The sequence below is a fragment of the Siphateles boraxobius genome, unplaced genomic scaffold (genome assembly GCF_051911475.1).
Source record: "Siphateles boraxobius isolate OS27281-9 unplaced genomic scaffold, OSU_SipBor_1 130, whole genome shotgun sequence".
Taxonomy (NCBI): Eukaryota; Metazoa; Chordata; class Actinopteri; order Cypriniformes; family Leuciscidae; genus Siphateles; species Siphateles boraxobius.
The window spans coordinates 471,557-493,207 of NW_027508734.1; the positions used below are offsets into that span (position 1 = coordinate 471,557).

At 45.0% G+C, this 21,651-nt stretch overlaps 1 protein-coding gene across 6 annotated transcripts in view; it reads left to right on the forward strand.

Moving 5' to 3' along the window:
• Positions 1-2,888: 2,888 nt before the first annotated feature.
• dctn1a (dynactin 1a) overlaps positions 2,889-21,651 on the forward strand; it is a 70,454-nt gene continuing 51,691 nt past the window's right edge. The window contains exons 1-2 of one of the 6 annotated variants that reach the window (XM_077227411.1): positions 2,889-3,069; positions 15,242-15,493. In XM_077227411.1, the coding sequence (XP_077083526.1) occupies positions 15,266-15,493 (228 nt within the window). In that variant the 5' untranslated portion in view covers positions 2,889-3,069; positions 15,242-15,265. Of the gene's footprint in view, positions 3,070-4,532; positions 4,728-15,241; positions 15,494-21,651 lie in introns of those variants that run through there. The other 5 variants (XM_077227412.1, XM_077227409.1, XM_077227408.1 and 2 more) reach the window with 5 other exon arrangements.

Below are 21,651 nucleotides of genomic sequence, written 5' to 3' on the forward strand. Positions count from 1 at the left end.
AACCTTCTTCATTTGCAGTATAATGTGATAAACTAGTTTTCTCTGATGCAAAACTTTCGACATCCAGCTCCTCAGAACTGGAAAATCTCAATTCAACATCATCATGTGCCTCCACCCGGGCAGAAGTAACAGCCGCAGCGCGTGCTTCCAGAGCCGGGTGAGAGGCACTAGATCTCGTCGGAGATAGCTGAGATAGGGCGGAGCCCGTCTCAACGTCGCCAGCGAGATCCATCTGCGAGCCCCAAGACAAGCGCCGCCGCTCTGCCTCAACAGAAGCGGGACCCGAGCCTCGGGGAGCTCGCAGCAAATCACTCTCCTCGAAGAGCGATCGCCGCGAGCGCAGAGTTCTCAAGGGAAAACGCTCGCAATGCTGACAATCGACTCCCTCGAGAGCCGACTGGGCATTGCTGCACTCCCAAATAAGCCACACTTAGCTCGTGTGAATCCCCACCCGTGATGTACCGAGTACAGGGGGGAACACACTTCTTATACTGCTCGCTCATATTGGTTTTTTAATATAAAATAAATATAGTGAAAACTCCTGACAAAACAGACAAACACAATCGACAGATTCAGACACACACAGAGCTGCTGAAGTAACTAAAGCTGGCGTATTGTGTACTCAGGGGATATTTATAGCTTCCTGGTCGATGACGTCACTCGCCGTACGCTCATTCTCTCCATTGACTGATTTCATTCATGCTTCAGACGCGTCACGCTGAGGGCGTTCCCACTGCGATTTCACGCAGCGGTAGTCCCTGAAGGGGAACTCGTTGTGTTTAGTCGACATCTGGCGACTCAATAATAAAAAAATAATGCGCCTATCATGTAAAGACAATTTGAACACGCAGGAACTGATAGATTTATCATCATTACAAGTACAACTGGATAACATTTATCAAGAAAAAGCTGCGGGTGCATTTATCAGATCTAGATATAAATGGCTGGAACATGGGGAAAGAAATACTAAATATTGTTTTTAATTTGGAAAAAATAAATGGTGAATTGACCTCTATAAACAAATTGTTAATTAATAATACAGTCTCAGAGGATGGAAAAAAGATATCAGAGTTTGTTACTCAGTTTTACAAAGGTCTGTACGCTTCCAACTCTGTGTCTTCAGATCTGAACGACTTTCTAGATAATGTTTTACATAAAGCCAAAGTTATTGAGGATGACTTTAAATTGTTTTGTGATGGTGATTTGAGAGGAAGTTAATGAGTGTATTTCTTATTTTAAGAGTGTATTTATTGAAAAAGGGGAACGTCCCTTCTGGGAACTGAAGGTATTTGATACCTTTATATTCAAAGCAATAGAATTATTTGGGTTTGGCACTTATTTTCAAAACCCTCTACAAAGGTTGTACCAGTTCTGTAGAATTAGCAAGGAGGACTTCGGGAATCTGGTCCATTGGTTTTTCCATTGCATACATACAAAACTATTTTGGATTGATGTGGAGCGTTTAATTAAGAAAGAATTGAACATTGATTTACAGCTGAGTGGATTTTACATAATGATACACTTCAATGATCATGGGATTGAGGAAGATAAGACATGCTTCATACAATTGTTAATATTAATGGGGAACTTTCACATTCATAAAATGAAATGGTCTGACTCCAAACCTAACTTTTCTTGCTTTAAAAATGATTTTAACCTTTATAGTTCTGTTAAGTAAAAAGGCATTAGAGCTTATAGCATTGTAAGCAGGTATGATGTATAAAGTAGCACTCTTTTTCTGTTGTTTGTAATATTTGTTCATGTCCTCTGGCACTGTTCTTATTTTATTTTAATTTATTTACTTTGTATTTATTGTACTTTGAATAAGTATGTCTCATTGTATTGTTCTGGCTCATAGCATTAATAATAATAAAAAATAATAAAAAAGGAAAATTCAACTGCAGTAGCCACTGTTCAACCTGAAGAGGGCAGCACTCAGACGTTTCTACACCATATATTGTAGAATTAAAACACTTTATACACAAATGTCAAAAAAGTTAATCGAATCAATGAACATCTCCAATAAAGCCCCGTTCTTACAGATCATTAACTAAAAAACGTTGGTTTAGGGGTTAGTTACCCTTTCTCTCTACATTGAAACTTGTAGTATAAAACATTTTCGTGCATAAGATGCATTAGAAGGTTCGGGTGTCTTACTTTAAAGTTGTTGTTGTTGATGATGATGATGACTGCGTTGATCATTGTAATCCGATTTTCGATGGGAAAATAAATGAGCGCGAACTGCACCGTTTGTTGCGAAAACGACCGATCACGTGACCTGAGACTGTTGTGTCGCGCGCGCTCTGTTGATCACAGCACCATACAGCTTTAAAGTCTCCCTGTAGTCAATCATTTTATCCCTTAAAACTCATATTTGATCACCCAAATTACATATTTAAGCGTTTTTTCCTTGAAAAAAAAGATTTATGCCTTAAAATAGCTTGAATGTAACTCGACACCCTTGCCTTTACACGGTTCTATGAATATGCAAATTACCCCGCCTTTAACACAAGTAACTTTGTTAAATACTGTGTATATGTTCATACTATATACAAATTGTACAGATTAAATAATAATATAAAATAACAATAATAACCTCAATGATATATATAAAATGTATAGGCATATAATACGAAAAATAACTAAATAAAATGCTTCAAATGATCGAGGTCACTCTAACTCAAATGGGCAAATGCAGCCAACGCCAAATGGTAAGAAAGAATCATATATACGTACATACATACTAAAAAAAGTTATGTTGAGTGACCCACAATTTTCGACATACTGTGACTTTATTTAAAATACTATCCGTGCGTTAATTTGATATTAAGTTAAGATTCGCTACGTGGCCGTAGGGCAGAGTGATCAGACCAATCAGTGGCGTCGCTGAGCACCACGTGATGCAATCAGGAAATGACCGCGTCATCCGCGAGTGACTGTTCCCATTCTAGTGTCCGGTGAGCGGTCCGCTGCTTTCATTGTCAAAGACCGCTTATAACATCCAAACATTAACAAAACGGGATTTCTTTCGTTTTGAGAAGCTGTCAATCACAGAGCTCTCGTCTTCAGGTAAGCTCGTGGTTTTACCCCTCGTTTCCCTGACAACAGAGGAAACACTCAATCGAGACCGAGCCTGCCTGAGATAAAGGACAAAGTGTACAGAAAAACATCAATACATGAACACATTCGCACACAAACTAAGACTTAAACGCGTGTAATGCGTTTCCACTGGACACTATCGACTCTTTTCAGCGTCTGAGCGACAAACCGTGATGTTTTCTTCAACCCGGACCGGTTAGCATCACAGCTAATGCTAAATAACAATCGGGTGTTGCTGACAGTGCATGTGTTAATCTTTTAACACATCTAACTTAGTTCAGCTCAAATGCATCATCTGTATTTCATCTGATATTAGAAGTAGAGAAGTGAAGTGTCTCTTGCAGTGCAGTCATTATTTCAGTTCTTCTGTACAAGTTTAGTAAAGTATTTGCTTTATTCTGCAATACAGTAACGTTACCGGTCAAAAGTTTTCTAAACATGACACTTTTTAATGTTTCTGAAAGAGTCTATTCTGCTCACAGAGGCTGCATTTATTAACCAAAAATATTATTCCAATGTAAATCATCTGTTTTCAATGTGAATATATAGTAAAGTGTAATTTATTCCTGTGATCAAAGCTGAATTTTCAGCATCATTACTCCAGTCTTCAGTGTCACATGATCCTTCAGAAATCACTATAATATGATGAATATGCTTGTATTCTGTCACTGACTAGATTTATTTAAAATAATGTAGGACTTTTTACTGGTAACATCAGACATTTGGCATTACCAGGAGGACACGCAAATATTCCCCCATTGCATGATTATACATTATATTCAGTATTATATATATATATATATATATTAGTAGTTTAATGTAGCACTGGCACCAAAAACTCTGTAAACTTAATTTTTTTTCCTCACGCAATAATTTTCGTTTTGGATGAACTATTCACAATACAGATTTCTGCATTTTTGTTTTGCGATATATTGTCACACCCCTGTGTGATGCATTATATTTTCAGGATTCTTTGATGAATAGAAAGTTCAAAAGAACAGCATTTATTCAAAATATAATCTTTTGTAACAATATAAATCACGTTTTTATCAATGTAACGCATCCTTGCTGAATATTATTTCAGAATTACTGACCCCAAAGTTTTGAATGGTAGTGTATATTGTTACAAAAGAGTTTCTATTTTAAATAAAGAATCCTGAAAAATGTTTATCAACACTGATAATAATCATAAATGTCTCTTGAGCATCAAATCATCATATTAGAGTGATTTCTGAAGGATCATGTGACACTGAAGACTGGAGTAATGATGCTGAAAACTCAGGAATAAATCTCACTTTACTCTATATTCACATAGAAAACAGCTGATTTACATTATAATAATATTTCAGTGTGTTTTTGATCAAATAAATGAGCAGAAGAGACTCTTTCAGGCACATTTAGAAAGGTTAATGTTTCCAAGCTTTTGCCCAGAACTGTGTGATGTTTCTTCTCATGTGGTTGAGATTGAAGATCATTCCCATCATGCTCTTGCCGTTGGCGTTGGTCTGGTCATGTGACCGTATATCCAGAGCACTCGGTATGCTCAGATGCGAAGCTTTTGCTGGTGAAAACCCAGAGACCTGACATTAAACATGTCGACAGCCAGGAGGAACTCGTGCACTCCTCGCGTGAGTAACCTCAGCCACGTGCTTTTAATCTCTCATTCAGGAATCATGGACGGGATAGCTCACATTTCACCTTTTAACTCATGTTCATGTTGTTATCTGGTCTTTTCTGAGATCTCTGCGTCTGTTTAATACTCGTGTCTGTGTATAGTAGTTATAAAGGGAGCTCACCGTCCGATGCGGATGATGATTGTTGTGGATGAGTTTGAGCGCTTGGTCTCGGGAAACGGTCTGGATCCCAGTGAATGTTGGTGGTCAGTCGTTGAATCCTCCTCCTGTCCGTCCTGTTCTCCGTCGCTCGGGTTTGCAGGACGGTGTGTGTGTGTGTGTGTGTTGCTGTAACAAGTGTTGCTCGTCGGCTTCTCAACAGAGAGCCGTTTGTTTCCAAAAGCACATGATGTCCCTGCGTCTTCATCTGCTCTCCAGAAAACACAACAGCTGGAGCTTTCATAGCAAAACAACTATAATATTATTATGGACATGACAAACGCTGTTATTTTAGTATCATTCAGATACTATTATAGTTTTTTTTCTGTTTTCATTTTAGTTTTAGTAGTTTTGTTCTGTTTTTGCTATTTTCATTAGTTTATATGTAGGTTTTATTAATTATTTAGGCATTATAGTGCATCAAGCTGGAGTAAATGAAATTTAGCTGAAATAATATTTTTATTTCAGTTTGTTTTTATTTTAGTTTAATATTTATTAATTTTGCATATATATACACAGTTTTTATTAATTTTTATGTTAGTTATTTTAGTGCATGAAACTAAATGTAAGATTTTTTTTTTATTTCAGTTAACATTTATTTTGTGTCAAGTAAATGTTATGGTTTAGTTTTAGCCCTGATTGCTAATTATATGGCATATTACTGTCTTATATAAATACTCATTTGACACGTAGAGCATTCATTTTGAGTTGACATGCAGATAAATGCATTTACTGATATTAACAATAACAATAAATAGCAGTATAACAATATTAGTATTGTCATCATGATACTAGAGTTTCCAACTCCGAAATGATACCTTGAAACATATAGATATTCGATACCACGGGGAAACTTCCATGTTTAACGCTATACAGCTAATTTTCTTATCGTCTCTTAGTTTTTTGATAATTTGGGAAATTGTGATGCTTAAATTGCCCACACTCAGCACCGGGAGGCTTTATGTAAATCATTGAACTACACTTACAAACATAAATAAATAACAATCATTAATAAAATACAAACAAAAGGAAAAATTGCAAACGATAGCAAAAATACATATACAATAAAGTAAAGAGGCAAATTAGATTTTGAGGTGGTTCCAACAGTAGCCTATATTCAGGTAAGAAATACTTCAGAAATTAATGTGGGCTAATCAAATGTAAAACAACACTGGATAGTTCTCTTACGAGAGGTTCTCTCGTATTGCGTAAGTTTAGCTTACGCTACGGGAAAGATTCATCTTCTCGAGATACTGAAGCCAAAAAATTATCCTTAATTTTGTATAACTTGTCAACGCAGTGCAGCAGCTAGCAGACCTAGAGCAGGCCATCTCGCGTGCTCATTGGCTGCCCTGCGGGCAACTGCTGCAGCCTACCAGTGCGCCCGGCGTGACGTCACGCCCAATGAAGGGCGCCCGCGCCTTTATAGCGTCACAGCCCACCAGATAGGCGTGGCATAGCGTATAAAAATAGGGGCTGTAGGCTGAATTCTCTGATTTTTTGACTCTTCAGCGAGCTCTTCGCATCGCTGGATTTGAGAGAAGCCACCGCCGCCGTCGAACAGCGAACAGCCAGCTTAGGACAGCGCTGAGGAAGCCGGCCGTCTTCGCCACCTTCAGCCATCCGTGCGAGCTACGCTATCCGGCGACGTATCCTTTTTGCAAATCATTCTAAAAGAGCAGCGAGCGTCTTTTTAAAGATGCCTCGCACTTCCTGCGGCTCGTGTAAAGCCCCGCTCAGCGCCGGAGACCGCCACCTGATCTGCGCTCTCTGCCTGGGCCTGGAACACGCAGAGCTCGCCCTCGCGTCCGGGGGCTGCGAGCTCTGTGAGGAGCTTCCGCTGTCGACCCTGCGGGCTCGACTCGAAGTGTTCAACACCACAGCAGTCACTCCGCCTCCTGTGGGACCGCGCAGAAAGAAGCGCCGTTCCCTGAGACAGCCGGAACCTGTGGCCACAGCGACGCGCTCGCCGGAGAACCTCCCTCGAGCCTCGCTCACCTCTCCTCACTGACGCGCAGCTGCCGCTTGCGAGCCTCACTGCCGTCACTTCGGAGGATGAGTCCGAGGGACACGCCACAAAAGAGTGCTGCTCTATCCTGGCATCAGACAGCGAGGAATGGTCGCTTCACTCCGCCTCCTCGTCAATCCAGGAATCCGCCCGTACCCGCGCTGGAGCTGACGCGGAACTTATGCGCCTGGTGACGCAAGCTGTCGACCGTCTCGGGCTCGAGTGGTCGCTGCCGAAGGAACCCGCGCCGAACAGGCTCGACGGCTGCTTCCTTCAAAGTCGCCGCCGCGCAGTTTCAGAAACCAGGCCCGCTCCATTCCTGCCGGAACTTCATGCGGAGCTGACGAAGTCGTGGAATTCACCTTTTTCTGCTAGACTTCAGTCACAGACCTCCGCGTCGCTCTCCCGAGTGGACGGCGCCGCCGAGAAAGGGTACACAGCGATTCCCCCTGTGGAAGAGGCGGTCGCAGCGCACCTTTGCCCGCCCTCCGCGAGATGGCGGTCACGGTCAGCCCTCCCGTCTAAAGCCTGCAGAGCCACTTCCGCCTTGGTCGGCCGCGCTTATGCCGCCTCCGGCCAGGCCGCGTCTGCTCTACACTCGATGGCTGTGCTTCAGATCCTGCAAGCCGACCTCCTCCGTGAATGGGATGAGAAGGGCCGGGACCCAGCTGCGGTTACGGATTTGAGAAGCGCGACGGATCTTTCTCTCCGCGCCACCAAAGCTGCAGCCCAGGCCATCGGACGAGCCATGGCCGCGTTAACCGTGACGGAGAGGCACCTCTGGTTAACGCTCGCGGATATGAGGGAAACTGAGCGAGCCACCTTTCTGAACGCGCCGCTTTCCCCCACTGGTCTCTTCGGCCCAGCGGTGAACGGGATTGTTGACCGCTTCTCTATGGTGCAAAAGACCACGCAGGCCATGAACTTCTTCCTGCCGCGACGCTCGAGTTCCGCCACAGGCCGCTCTCGCGAGAGACAAAGCCAGCCTCCTGTGCGAACCAGCACCCAGCGTCCAGCACAGCCTCAGCATCAGCCTTTGCAGCGACGTCAGGGCGGCCGCCCTAGATCGCGCTCAGACAGCCGTCGCAGACCGCCGCCCCCCAGAGGGCCTCGGCAAAGGCTCACGCTGAAGTCTGAGCACGCGAAGCCCTCCTAACAGCGGGAGAGAAAAGACGCGCGTGTCCCGCTGCGGCCGGACCGCCGTCAAAGTTCATTTCCCTGTCAGTCCCCTTCGAACAGGCTACTGCAGTGGTTCAACTAGCAGCCAACGAGCCGGTTTATTCACCCTCTCGCCTGCACACAAACGCCGTTTTCACGGCGACCCAGAGAAATCTCAAAAAGAGTATAATGTCTGGTCCGGCTCACGCCGTCAGTGTTTTAAGTGTAGTGAATGTGCCCACGCCCCAGTGTTCACCCCTACACATAAGCACTCAAAATCCCGTGTCACTCACAGAGCACACTCTCATAAAGCGCAGAAAAGCCGCTCGAGTGTTAAATGTAAGAAATGTGTCCACAGGTCTGTGCCCACTATCTGCCCGCTCTGTTACACGATCAAAGAAGCTTATGAACGTAAGTCTCGTGCCCGCCAGAGAGCGCTCACGCTTGCTAACACAAACCTTCCCCCGGGTCCCGCCTGTGCGTTTAAGTGTTATCACGAAACACAGGGCGTTAATAAAACGCTCCCCATCTACTATGATCGGGGCGTCAGATACAGTTGTAAGTCTCGTGCCCGCGTGCGCGCGCTCACGCTTACAGAGAGCTCTCCCGCCCAGAGCGCTGCTCGCGCGTCAAAGTGTGGCCAAAGTATGTTCCCCATCCCTTATGATCGGGACATCTCATATAAGTCAGCCGGTCTCGGCTGTCAGCGAGCGGCGCGCGCGCTCTCGGCTCCGGTTCAGTTTCACAAGCCCGCAAATGGCCGCGGTCTGAACCCGGAGGCCATTCGCCCCCTGGCGGCTCACATAGCTGCGTGGGAAACTATCCCAGGGATTTCAGAATGGGTGTTGAGCACAATAAAGCAGGGCTATGCACTTCAATTCGTTCGCCGTCCTCCGCGCTTTCAAGCCCGGACCGCGACGATAGTGAATGCGGAAGTAGCACACCTACTTCACGCAGAAATAGCAAAGCTGCTGTGCAAAGGGGCTATAGAAAAGGTGCCGCCTTCTCTGAGCGAGTCAGGCTTTTACAGCCGATATTTTCTCGTACCCAAGAAGGACGGAGCCTTCAGACCTATCCTAGATCTGAGATATTTGAACAAAGTGCTTGTAAAAAGACCGTTCAAAATGCTTACGACCAGAAAAATCCTCGCGCACGTTCGCCCGAGGGACTGGTTTATTTCTCTAGATCTGAAGGATGCCTATTTTCAGATTCAGATAGTACCCCGTCACAGGCAATTTTTGAGATTCGCCTTCGACGGTCAGGCATATCAATACACCGTCCTGCCGTTCGGCCTGTCCCTAGCACCCCGTACATTTACAAAGTGCATGGACGCGGCGCTCGCCCCCCTGAGAAGTCAGGGGCTGCGCATAATGAACTATCTGGACGATTGGCTGATATTGGCACAGTCAGAGACAGAACTACTATCTCACAGAACAGTGCTTCTCAGTCATCTGGAAAGCTTGGGTCTCACGGTCAACTGGACCAAGAGCTCATTACTGCCCAGCCAGTCAATTTCCTTTTTAGGAATAGAACTGGACTCGGTGACCATGACGGCTCGTTTATCGACACAGCGCGCGCGCCGTGTTCGCCACCTAGCCGCATCTTTCCAGAAGGGCCGCTTTCTCCCTTTGAAAACATTTCAAAGGATGTTGGGCTGTATGGCATCAGCTGCAGCGGTGCTCCAGCTGGGCCTACTGCGCATGCGCCCGCTCCAACGCTGGTTGAACGCTCGCGCGCCTCGCCGAGCCTGGGTGTCTGGCGGCCAGAAAATCAGAGTGACTCAGACCTGCATAACAGCTCTGCAGCCCTGGTTAGTGGCCGATTGGTACCAGCATGGAGTAATGATGGGAACCATCTCTTATCGGAAGGTCATCTCGACAGACGCGTCCAACTCGGGTTGGGGCGCGCTGTTCGAGGGCAGACGGGCCTTTGGCCAGTGGTCAGACCAGGAGAAGGGTTTTCACATAAACTGTCTGGAAATGATAGCGGTCGAGAACGCGCTGAAGTGCTTCCTCCCGTTTATACAGGACCAGCATGTTCTTGTCCGCTCGGACAACACATCTGTGGTATCCTATGCAAACCGTCAGGGCGGTGTCAGATCCAGAAATCTCTGCAATCTGACGGAACGCCTCCTTATTTGGTCACAGACGAACCTGCGCTCGCTGAGGGTGGCGCATGTGCCTGGCCATTTGAACGACGGCCTAGACAGACTGTCCAGGGACAATGTTCCCCCAGGGGAATGGTCCCTGCACCCCCAAACGGTCCAGAAACTGTGGCGCCTATTCGGCAGAGCGGAAGTCGACCTGTTTGCGTCAAAAGACAACGCTCAATGTCCGATGTTCTTCTCGAAGGACGAGGACGCGCTGGCCCAGGTTTGGCCCAGCCTCCCGCTATATGCTTTCCCTCCGGTCTCTCTGTTGCCACAGGTGATCAAGAGGATCAGGGAAACGCGCCACTCGGTGCTCCTCATAGCCCCGCGTTGGGAGAATCAGACTTGGTTCCCGGAACTGGCCCGGCTGTCACATACAGCTCCGTGGCCGATTCCGGTGAGGGCAGATCTCCTCTCTCAAGCTCGCAGCACGATCTGGCATCCCCATCCAGAGCGCTGGTCTCTGCACGCATGGTTGATCAACGGGTACTCGTTGCCCTGCCAGAAGGAGTGATGAACACGATCACGCAGTCTAGAGCCCCTTCCACGAGAAGGCTCTACGCGTCTAAATGGTCGGTGTTCTCTGGATGGTGCACCGACAGAGGTCTGGACCCGCGGACATGCGGGGTGGCGCATCTGCTCACTTTCCTACAAGAGCTGTTGGATAAGGGAAGATCCCCATCCACGCTCAAAATTTACGTGGCGGCCGTAGCAGCATTCGCGGAATCGACGCACGGCCAGTCACTGGGAAGACATGAGTTGGTCATCCGCTTCCTTAGAGGAGCTAGAAGGATGAATCCGCCGCGCCCCCCGTCGGTTCCCATGTGGGATCTTTCACTGGTCCTCGAGGCCCTGAAAGCTTTTCCATTTGAACCACTAGACTCCGTGGAGTTGAAATATCTATCACAAAAAGCCGTTTTTCTGACTGCACTGTCGTCAGTAAAACGTGTAGGGGATCTGCACGCGCTGTCTGTCAGCGCGTCGTGTCTTGAGCTCGGACCAAATGACTCTAAAGTCATCCTCAGACCTAGACATGGCTATGTCCCTAAAGTGATGGGCACTCCATTCAGAGCGCAAGTTATTTCGTTGTCAGCTCTCCCAGCATCTGACAGCGAAAGTGATGTGAATCTCCTCTGCCCTGTCAGAGCGCTGAGGTTTTACATTACGCGCTCCGCCTCCTTCAGGCGTTCGGAACAGCTTTTCGTTTGTTTGGTGGGCGCGCCAAGGGGCTTGCCTCCTCGAAACAGAGCCTGTCCAGATGGATAGTGGACGCTATAGCGGCAGCTTACGCGTCAAAAGGCCTGCAATGCCCTCTGGGCATCAGGGCTCATTCCACGAGAGGCGTGGCCTCGTCGTGGGCATGGTCCAGTGGAATTTCTATCCATGACATATGTGTAGCGGCGGGCTGGAGCTCCCCGTCTACCTTTGTCAGGTTTTATAACCTAGAAGTTCCTGCCTTGCAGGCTAAACTGTTGTCAGTCTGAAAAGAGGTGTATTCTGCCCAGATCTCCTGCTCAGATCACGTCATGACTCAGCTCTCCTGGTTGAGCTGCACTAAGTAGGGTATGTGCCATATGACTATACAGACCGGCGCGCTGCTCTGTATTCCCTATGTGTGCTTATGTACAAGTGATGGCCCGCGTGGCTGGCCACCTTATTTTTTCCACTTATGGGGTTCCCCTTAAGCTCGGGGTCTCATGTGGATGCTTGGCGCGCACGGCGTTGACAAAGTGTTCCCGTAGCATAAGCTAAACTTACGCAATACGAGAGAACCTCTCGTAAGAGAACGATACTCGGTTACTAACGTAACCTCGGTTCTCTCTAGAGAGGGAACGAGTATTGCGTAACCGGCCGTGCTCACGCCACGAGCGACTTCGCTTCAGTCGTCAAAAAACCAGAGAATTCAGCCTACAGCCCCTATTTTTATACGCTAAGCCACGCCTATCTGGTGGGCTGTGACGCTATAAAGACGCGGGCGCCCTTCATTGGGCGTGACGTCACGCCGGGCGCACTGGTAGGCTGCAGCAGTTGCCCGCAGGGCAGCCAATGAGCACGCGAGATGGCCTGCTCTAGGTCTGCTAGCTGCTGCACTGCGTTGACAAGTTATACAAAATTAAGGATAATTTTTTGGCTTCAGTATCTCGAGAAGATGAATCTTTCCCGTAGCGTAAGCTAAACTTACGCAATACTCGTTCCCTCTCTAGAGAGAACCGAGGTTACGTTAGTAACCGAGTATCGTTTTCATTGTAAAATTAAATACTGATTAATGTTTTTTAAAGTTACAAGTCAAGATCAACACGACAGACACGGGGTTCGTACGGCTGCTTGAAATCCTTGAAAATGCTTGAATTTTGATGTTGTGTTTTCAAGGTTTAAACAGTGCTTAAATTTTGGATAAAATGCTTGAAATTGTAACTGTATTTCTTTCACAACAAATACCTATCTGACTGAATTGTTTGTTTATTAAATGGAGAAATAAAATGTAGCCCGTCAGATAAAGAGCAGTTAGAGCCAGAGCAAAACTAGGCGGAGTTTTCATTTTGATTTCCGCGCTTGTTTGGATGCCCCGTTTCTATTGGCCGCGCGGGTAATCGTCACAGTTTATTCACACAACTATTTTTAACTTTGACCGCAGCGTGCGCTCGAGCTCGCCAATGCTGCGCTTGTCTGAAAGGGCCATTAGTGACTGAGAGTACTTGGTGTGATAATGTAATGTTAGTATTGCATGTCTGTCATTTGTGGAATATGTAGTGAACATAGCCAAAGTTACAGCACAGTAACCGTATTAAAACCTGCGAACGTTAGCCCAGTGCATAACAACAATCGTTGATTGCTGAACAGAAATCGTGCGTTACAAGTAGCCGACCGTAAGGTTGAGGGTGGCCTTAAATGCAATATTTACACTGCTCTATTCCAGTAGATAAATGTATATGTCTTGGCAATGAAATAAAAAAAAAGATCTCAGTTAAAATAGGCTATTTATCAGGCAGGAGCCTGTGCATTGTCAGAGTCTTCTGGGCTAAAATTGAATCACAGGTTGCTGTTGCACTGTCTCAGATTTTGTTCAAACCTTGTCTATATCAAGAATATGTCCCAAAACCAAGGCCTGTAAAATATTTCTGTTCAAATCTAGGGCTGGGTATCGATTCAGATGTTCAAATTCGATTCGATTTCGATTCACAAGCTCTCAATTCGATTCGATTTTCGATTCCCGATTCGATTATTTTCCCTCGATTCGACTCAATGAATATAGATGTAATACAAATCCTATTTTTATAAAAAAGAACAGTGAAAATAAGTTTACAAGTGGTTAATTAATAAAAAGAATTTAAGAGCCACAAACCTGTATACTAAGCTTTTTTTATGTTAGGTAAACTTGGGTACATTAAAACAGAACCCAACTCTATATTTCAATTGAATACAATGAATAGACAGGATTTTGATGCAAGATGGGGTAATTTTGTTGTTAAGAGTTTATTCAACACATGGAAGCTTGATTTCAATCTTTTAATTCAATTGAAAAAAGTAGCACAACTAAATACAATAGAATAAAGATTAAAATAGAATAAAAAAAGTTTTTGGGTAGGTCAGAAATACTACAGAAACTGAATAAAGTAATCCAATGTAAAATAACATGGATAGTATTTTAGTCCTGACTAAGTTAAATACATAGCCTATTAATCCTGATTCCTTACAATTAAAGCTATATTATGTTGTTTTGACAACAAAATGAATGACAGACACGTATGGCTGCGTTCACTTTAGGAACTAGTGCACGGATCCATTACCGTTTCGTTATACTGTCACTCGTTTTATGCTTATTTAAGACATAACCGACTGTCTTTACAAGGTTACTCACCAAGACCAGAGTTTTGACATCATTTTGCGTGTTTTTGACCGTTAAAGCGATATAATCCGCGAAAAAAAACATTTGTTACTGGCGAGCTGTTTGTGAGGCGGATTTAGGCTTTACTGTATGTGCACGCAGTGAAAACATCTCTGAGAGCGCGTGAGCACTGGATAGTTTAAAATCGCTTGAATGTTTAAACTGGTAAAACTTAAAAAGACGTGAAAATGATAAACGATGCAATGCTGGCCCGATTGTACAAGGGAATATTCCGTCGTGTCCCGACTCCTAAACGTGAGTGTGTATCGACGTCTGCAGCGCTTGACGTTTGCCTTGTTCAGAGAGAGAAGACGCAGCACCGCTGAACACACATGCTATTTGTGAAATTGCGTCTCAGAGAAAGTTTGAAAATGACTGATTTGATTTTATAATCTGTGTGGATTAAATTTACTCACACAATCTACATGTTTGCGGGAATTTCCCACGTTTTAAATTGTAGACCTGCAGAAATTAATAAAATTGTGCGCAATACCCGCGCTGCAATTCGAGCCCTGAATATGGAAAAAAACAATTCGTGGCCGTTGAGAATCGATTTTGAATCGACCACATTTTAAAAAATGATTAATCGAAAAATCAATTTTTTTTGCCCAGCTCTATTCAAATCCTATGTCTTCATATTTTCAGCCCTTGAAATTACTTCAGCTTTACAGCCTGAAAATTAAATTATCTGTGAAGCAATATTTGGACATTAATATAATGAAAAGTATTATTCATAGGCATTATTTACTTAGACAGTGATACATTTTGGAAAAAAAATCCTTGTGATTTGCTTAAATATCTGGTCCTTCTGCTATTACGAAACACAATTTAGGCTGTTTATAGCATTATCTCTGTTAATGTGATAAAAACACTAAATAATAATTTTGATGATGTAATTTACGGTGGTGTAAGGTGCTGGAAAAAGCTTTAAAATGGACCTTGAAAATACTTGAATTTGACCTTGGAAAAGGTGTACGAACCCTGCAGACAGCAGCAGGAATATTAGTCTGCTGTCACTTTAAGAGTTAAATACACACACACACACACACACACACACACTAATGTGGTGATACCTGTATAATGATGATGTTGTGTGTGTGTGTGTGCAGCTGACCAGTGCTGTGATCAGCAGGATGAGTGCAGACGGAGGTGGGCGGCCGGTGAAGGTGGGCTCTCAGGTGGAGGTGATCGGGAAAGGTCAGCGCGGGAGCGTGGCGTATATCGGTGCCACCCTGTTCGCCTCGGGGAAGTGGGTCGGCGTGATCCTGGACGAGCCCAAGGGGAAGAATGACGGGACGGTGCAGGGAAAACGCTACTTCACCTGCGAGGAGAATCACGGGATATTCGTCAGACAGTCTCAGGTGAGAGTCACAGATGTGGGAATTATGTTGGGTATCGTTGGGTATAATAGGGTTGGGTATCGTTTGAATTTTAACGATTCTGATTCTGCTGATCGATTCTGATTCTTATTGATTCCTAATTTTGATTCCAATAAGGTAAAACAACAAACTTAGATATCATTCACATTTAATCTTATTGCAAAACATTTAATTGTAGCTGAATATCATGAACACAAATTAGGGGTGGACGATATCTCGATATTTAAAATATATCGAGATATTTTTTAAACACGATATGGATTTTGACATATCGTATATATCGATATATTGTTTATATTTAATTCTGATTTTGCCGCTTTGTCTTCTCTGCGCTGTGCTCGCCCCCGCCTCCTTGCTTTTGTTCCCCCTCCCCTCGCGTGTTGTCTCATTCAACATGGCGGCGCCCCCAACTAGCCCGGAGGCTATAGAACTCGTCTAAAAAGATCGTCTTAAATGCTGTCTTACATGCACTTCTTGAGGCACACACGCACACTAGCAAACACACGCAAGGTCTCTCGCTCTCTGTCCCTCTCTGGCGTGCGCGCGCTACACGGTTTGAACCATGGTTTGAACATTCACACAGCCTTTCGAAAACGATACATTTCCCGGCACATGTTATTAAAAAGGATGACAATCCCGGTAAAACGGGACAGGTGGCAATTATTTTTGTATACAGCAATTAATTTGTATACAATTATTATTTTTGTATACAGGGATTTTTTTTTTTTAAATGTCGCAGAAGCACTTTGGACTACATGAACTGCCTACCTCTTTGCACTCCAATAAAAAAAAAAGACTGTGGTATTTGGCATATTTGTTTTTGCATTAGTTTTTGTTGGGTTATTTTTCCTGTAAAGATATCGAGATATATATCGTATATCGAGATATAGCAAAATATATCGAGATATATTTTTTGCTCCGTATCGCCCAGCCCTAACACAAATCAACAGGCTAAAGAACTCTTACAGGATCGTTTGCCTGTGTTTTAAAAACACCATAGAAAAACAAGTATCCGATTCCTGACCTCAAATATCACTAAACGCAATATCGGATTCCTGACCTCAAGTATCCGATTCCTGACCTCAAGTATCCGATTCCTGACCTCAAGTATCCGATTCCTGACCTCAAGTGTCCGATTCCTGACCTCAAGTATCCGATTCCTGACCTCAAGTGTCCGATTCCTGACCTCAAGTATAAGATTCCTGACCTCAAGTATCCGATTCCTGACCTCAAGTGTCCGATTCCTGACCTCAAGTATAAGATTCCTGAACTCAAGTGTTCGATTCCTGACCTCAAGTGTCCGATTCCTGAACCTCAAGTATCCGATTCCTGACCTCAAGTGTCCTATTCCTGAACTCAAGTGTCCGGTTCCTGACCTCAAGTATAAGATTCCTGACCTCAAGTATAAGATTCCTGAACTCAAGTGTCCGATTCCTGACCACAGGTATAAGATTCCTGACCACAAGTATAAGATTCCTGACCTCAAGTGTCCGATTCCTGACCTCAAGTGTCCGATTCCTGACCTCAAGTGTCCGATTCCTGACCTCAAGTATAAGATTCCTGACCTCAAGTATAAGATTCCTCAAGTATAAGATTCCTGACCTCAAGAGTCCTGAACTCAAGTGTCCGATTCCTGACCTCAAGTGTCCGATTCCTGACCACAAGTGTCCGATTTCCTCGCCCCCGCCTCCCCCGTGTCCCCCGCCTCCCCCGTGCCCCGTGTCCTATTCCTGAACTCAAGTGTCCGGTTCCTGACCTCAAGTATAAGATTCCTGACCTCAAGTATAAGATTCCTGAACTCAAGTGTCCGATTCCTGACCACAGGTATAAGATTCCTGACCACAAGTATAAGATTCCTGACCTCAAGTGTCCGATTCCTGACCTCAAGTGTCCGATTCCTGACCTCAAGTATAAGATTCCTGACTTCAAGTATAAGATTCCTCAAGTATAAGATTCCTGACCTCAAGAGTCCTGAACTCAAGTGTCCGATTCCTGACCTCAAGTGTCCGATTCCTGACCACAAGTGTCCGATTCCTGACCACAAGTGTCCGATTCCTGACCTCAAGTGTCTGATTCCTGACCTCAAGTGTCCGATTCCTGACCTCAAGTGTCCGATTCCTGACCTCAAGTGTCCGATTCCTGACCTCAAGTGTCCGATTCCTGACCACAAGTGTCCGATTCCTGACCTCAAGTATCCGATTCCTGACCACAAGTGTCCGATTCCTGACCACAAGTGTCCGATTCCTGACCTCAAGTGTCCGATTCCTGACCACAAGTGTCCGATTCCTGACCACAAGTGTCCGATTCCTGACCTCAAGTGTCCGATTCCTGACCTCAAGTGTCCGATTCCTGACCTCAAGTGTCCGATTCCTGACCTCAAGTGTCCGATTCCTGACCTCAAGTGTCCGATTCCTGACCTCAAGTGTCCGATTCCTGACCTCAAGTGTCCGATTCCTGACCACAAGTGTCCGATTCCTGACCTCAAGTGTCCGATTCCTGACCTCAAGTGTCCGATTCCTGACCTCAAGTGTCCGATTCCTGACCTCAAGTGTCCGATTCCTGACCTCAAGTGTCCGATTCCTGACCTCAAGTGTCCGATTCCTGACCACAAGTGTCCGATTCCTGACCTCAAGTATCCGATTCCTGACCACAAGTGTCCGATTCCTGACCTCAAGTGTCCGATTCCTGACCTCAAGTGTCCGATTCCTGACCACAAGTGTCTGATTCCTGACTAGGGGTGGGAATTGGCAAAAAGGTGACGATTCGATAGTATTGCAATATTTGGGCCACGATTCAATATATTGCGATACAGCAAGTATTGCGATTCGATTCTGCGATATTGCGATTCACGTCCCCCATATTATTCAAAGGCATTACAAAAAATTAGGAAAATAAGACCGCTCACCTCACTTTAAATGTCACATTTAATTCTGTAAACATTATCTTCTACACATTAACTGAAGTGCAAAAACTGAAAAACTTGTTCTTGAACATTCGGGACACATTGCAACACTGGTTTCATCACTTGCCCACCGCGGCACCGCAACAAAAACAAAAAAAAAGTTTAAAGCGTTGAAAATGTTTAACGCAATTACGCAGTATCCGTTAAATCCTGCCTGTATTACACACACACACACACACACACGACCCACAGAAAAGACGCGCGTCAGTATCAAGTTCTCTTTCGGGCTTGAACAAACCATAACACACACAAATTATGCCAAAATGTCAGTTTTGTCGAGTGTTCTCATAAGAGCAATCTTGAATTATTTAAATAAACGTAGAGTTTGTGAGAAAATGGGACACGTGTCAGATCGCGTCTCTGTCCCACATTGCACTGCATTAACGAATGTACAGCTTATGTACGCTCAACGCCTGTCGCTCACTCGTTTTCATTCACTCCTTCAAGTGAACAGTATTAGTGGACTAACGTTAACTTAGGGAATAGGCCTAACTTAGTGAATGAGGGTTTAGAGGGCGATTTCAACCCATGTTCTCAAGCAGTGAAAAATAGAGGACAATGACAACGTGCTGACAGACAAGACCGAGCAGGTAATATTTAATATGAAACAAACAAAACTCACTGAGCTCCCAGCACATAACTTAAAATTATTTAAATACAATAGAGTAACATAAAGCAGACATAATAGAGTAACATAAACCTGAGAATAATCATAAAACCGAAATTTACCCACACTTTCGATTTGAAAGATGCGGAGCGTCGTGTACAACCGTAATACTGAAGCCATATTCATTTGAATTTGCTGTCGAATGTACGACAACAAAGCACCGCAACAAGCGCCACCTTGTGGATGTAATACGCAAATGTAAATGATCAGAGTAAACTCTGAGAAAACCGGAAAGTAAAACAGATAATTTTATAATTAAATATCGCAATGCTTTGCGCTACTGTATCGATATAATTGCGTGCGCAAAATATTGCGATACTGAACAGAATCGATTTTTTCCCCCACCACTATTCCTGACCTCAAGTGTCTGATTCCTGACCTCAAGTATCCGATTCCTGACCACAAGTGTCTGATTCCTGACCTCAAGTATCCGATTCCTGACCACAAGTGTCCGATTCCTGACCTCAAGTGTCCGATTCCTGACCTCAAGTGTCCGATTCCTGACCTCAAGTATCCGATTCCTGACCTCAAGTGTCCGATTCCTGACCTCAAGTGTCCGATTCCTGACCTCAAGTGTCCGATTCCTGACCTCAAGTGTCCGATTCCTGACCTCAAGTGTCCGATTCCTGACCTCAAGTGTCCGATTCCTGACCTCAAGTGTCCGATTCCTGACCTCAAGTGTCCGATTCCTGACCTCAAGTGTCCGATCCCTGACCACAAGTGTCCGATTCCTGACCTCAAGTATAAGATTCCTGACCTCAAGTATAAGATTCCTGACCTCAAGTGTCCTATTCCTGACCTCAAGTGTCCGATTCCTGACCTCAAGTATAAGATTCCTGACCTCAAGTATAAGATTTCTGACCTCAATTCCTGACCTCAAGTGTCCGATTCCTGACCTCAAGTGTCCGATTCCTGACCTCAAGTGTCCGATTCCTGACCTCAAGTGTCCGATTCCTGACCTCAAGTGTCCGATTCCTGACCTCAAGTATAAGATTCCTGACCTCAAGTATAAGATTTCTGACCTCAAGTGTCCGATTCCTGACCTCAAGTATAAGATTCCTGACCTCAAGTATAAGATTTCTGACCTCAATTCCTGACCTCAAGTGTCCGATTCCTGACCTCAAGTGTCCGATTCCTGACCTCAAGTGTCCGATTCCTGACCTCAAGTGTCCGATTCCTGACCTCAAGTGTCCGATTCCTGACCTCAAGTATCCGATTCCTGACCTCAAGTATCCGATTCCTCACCTCAAGTGTCCGATTCCTCACCTCAAGTGTCCGATTCCTCACCTCAAGTGTCCGATTCCTCACCTCAAGTGTCCGATTCCTCACCTCAAGTGTCCGATTCCTGACCTCAAGTATAAGATTCCTGACCTCAAGTATAAGATTCCTGACCTCAAGTATAAGATTCCTGAACTCAAGTGTCCGATTCCTGACCACAGGTATAAGATTCCTGACCACAAGTATAGACTCCTGACCTCAAGTATTCGATTCCTGACCTCAAGTGTCCGATTCCTGACCTCAAGTGTCCGATTCCTGACCTCAAGTGTCCGATTCCTGACCTCAAGTGTCCGATTCCTGACCTCAAGTGTCCGATTCCTGACCTCAAGTATAAGATTCCTGACCTCAAGTATAAGATTCCTGACCTCAAGAGTCCTGAACTCAAGTGTCCGATTCCTGACCTCAAGTGTCCGATTCCTGACCACAAGTGTCCGATTCCTGACCTCAAGTGTCCGATTCCTGACCTCAAGTGTCCGATTCCTGACCTCAAGTGTCCGATTCCTGACCTCAAGTGTCCGATTCCTGACCTCAAGTGTCCTCCTGACCTCAAGTGTAAGATTCCTGACCTCAAGTGTAAGATTCCTGACCTCAGGTGTCCGATTCCTGACCTCAAGTGTCCTATTCCTGACCTCAAGTGTCCGATCCCTGGACACAATTGTCTGATTCCTGACCTCAAGTATAAGATTCCTGACCTCAAGTGTCCGATTCCTGACCTCAAGTGTCCTATTCCTAACCTCAAGTGTCCGATTCCTGACCTCAAGTATAAGATTCCTGACCTCAAGTGTCCGATTCCTGACCTCAAGTGTCCGATTCCTGACCTCAAGAGTCCGATTCCTGACCTCAAGTGTCCGATTCCTGACCTCAAGTGTCCGATTCCTGACCTCATGTGTCCGATTCCTGACCTCAAGTGTCCGATTCCTTACCTCAAGTGTCCGATTCCTGACCTCAAGTATAAGATTCCTGACCTCAAATATCCGATTCCTGACCTCAAGTGTCCGATTCCTGACCTCAAGTGTCCGATTCCTGACCTCATGTGTCCGATTCCTGACCTCAAGTGTCCGATTCCTTACCTCAAGTGTCCGATTCCTGACCTCAAGTGTCCTATTCCTGACCTCAAGTATAAGATTCCTGACCTCAAGTGTCCGATTCCTGACCTCAAGTGTCCGATTCCTGACCTCAAGTGTCCGATTCCTGACCTCAAGTGTCCGATTCCTGACCTCAAGTATAAGATTC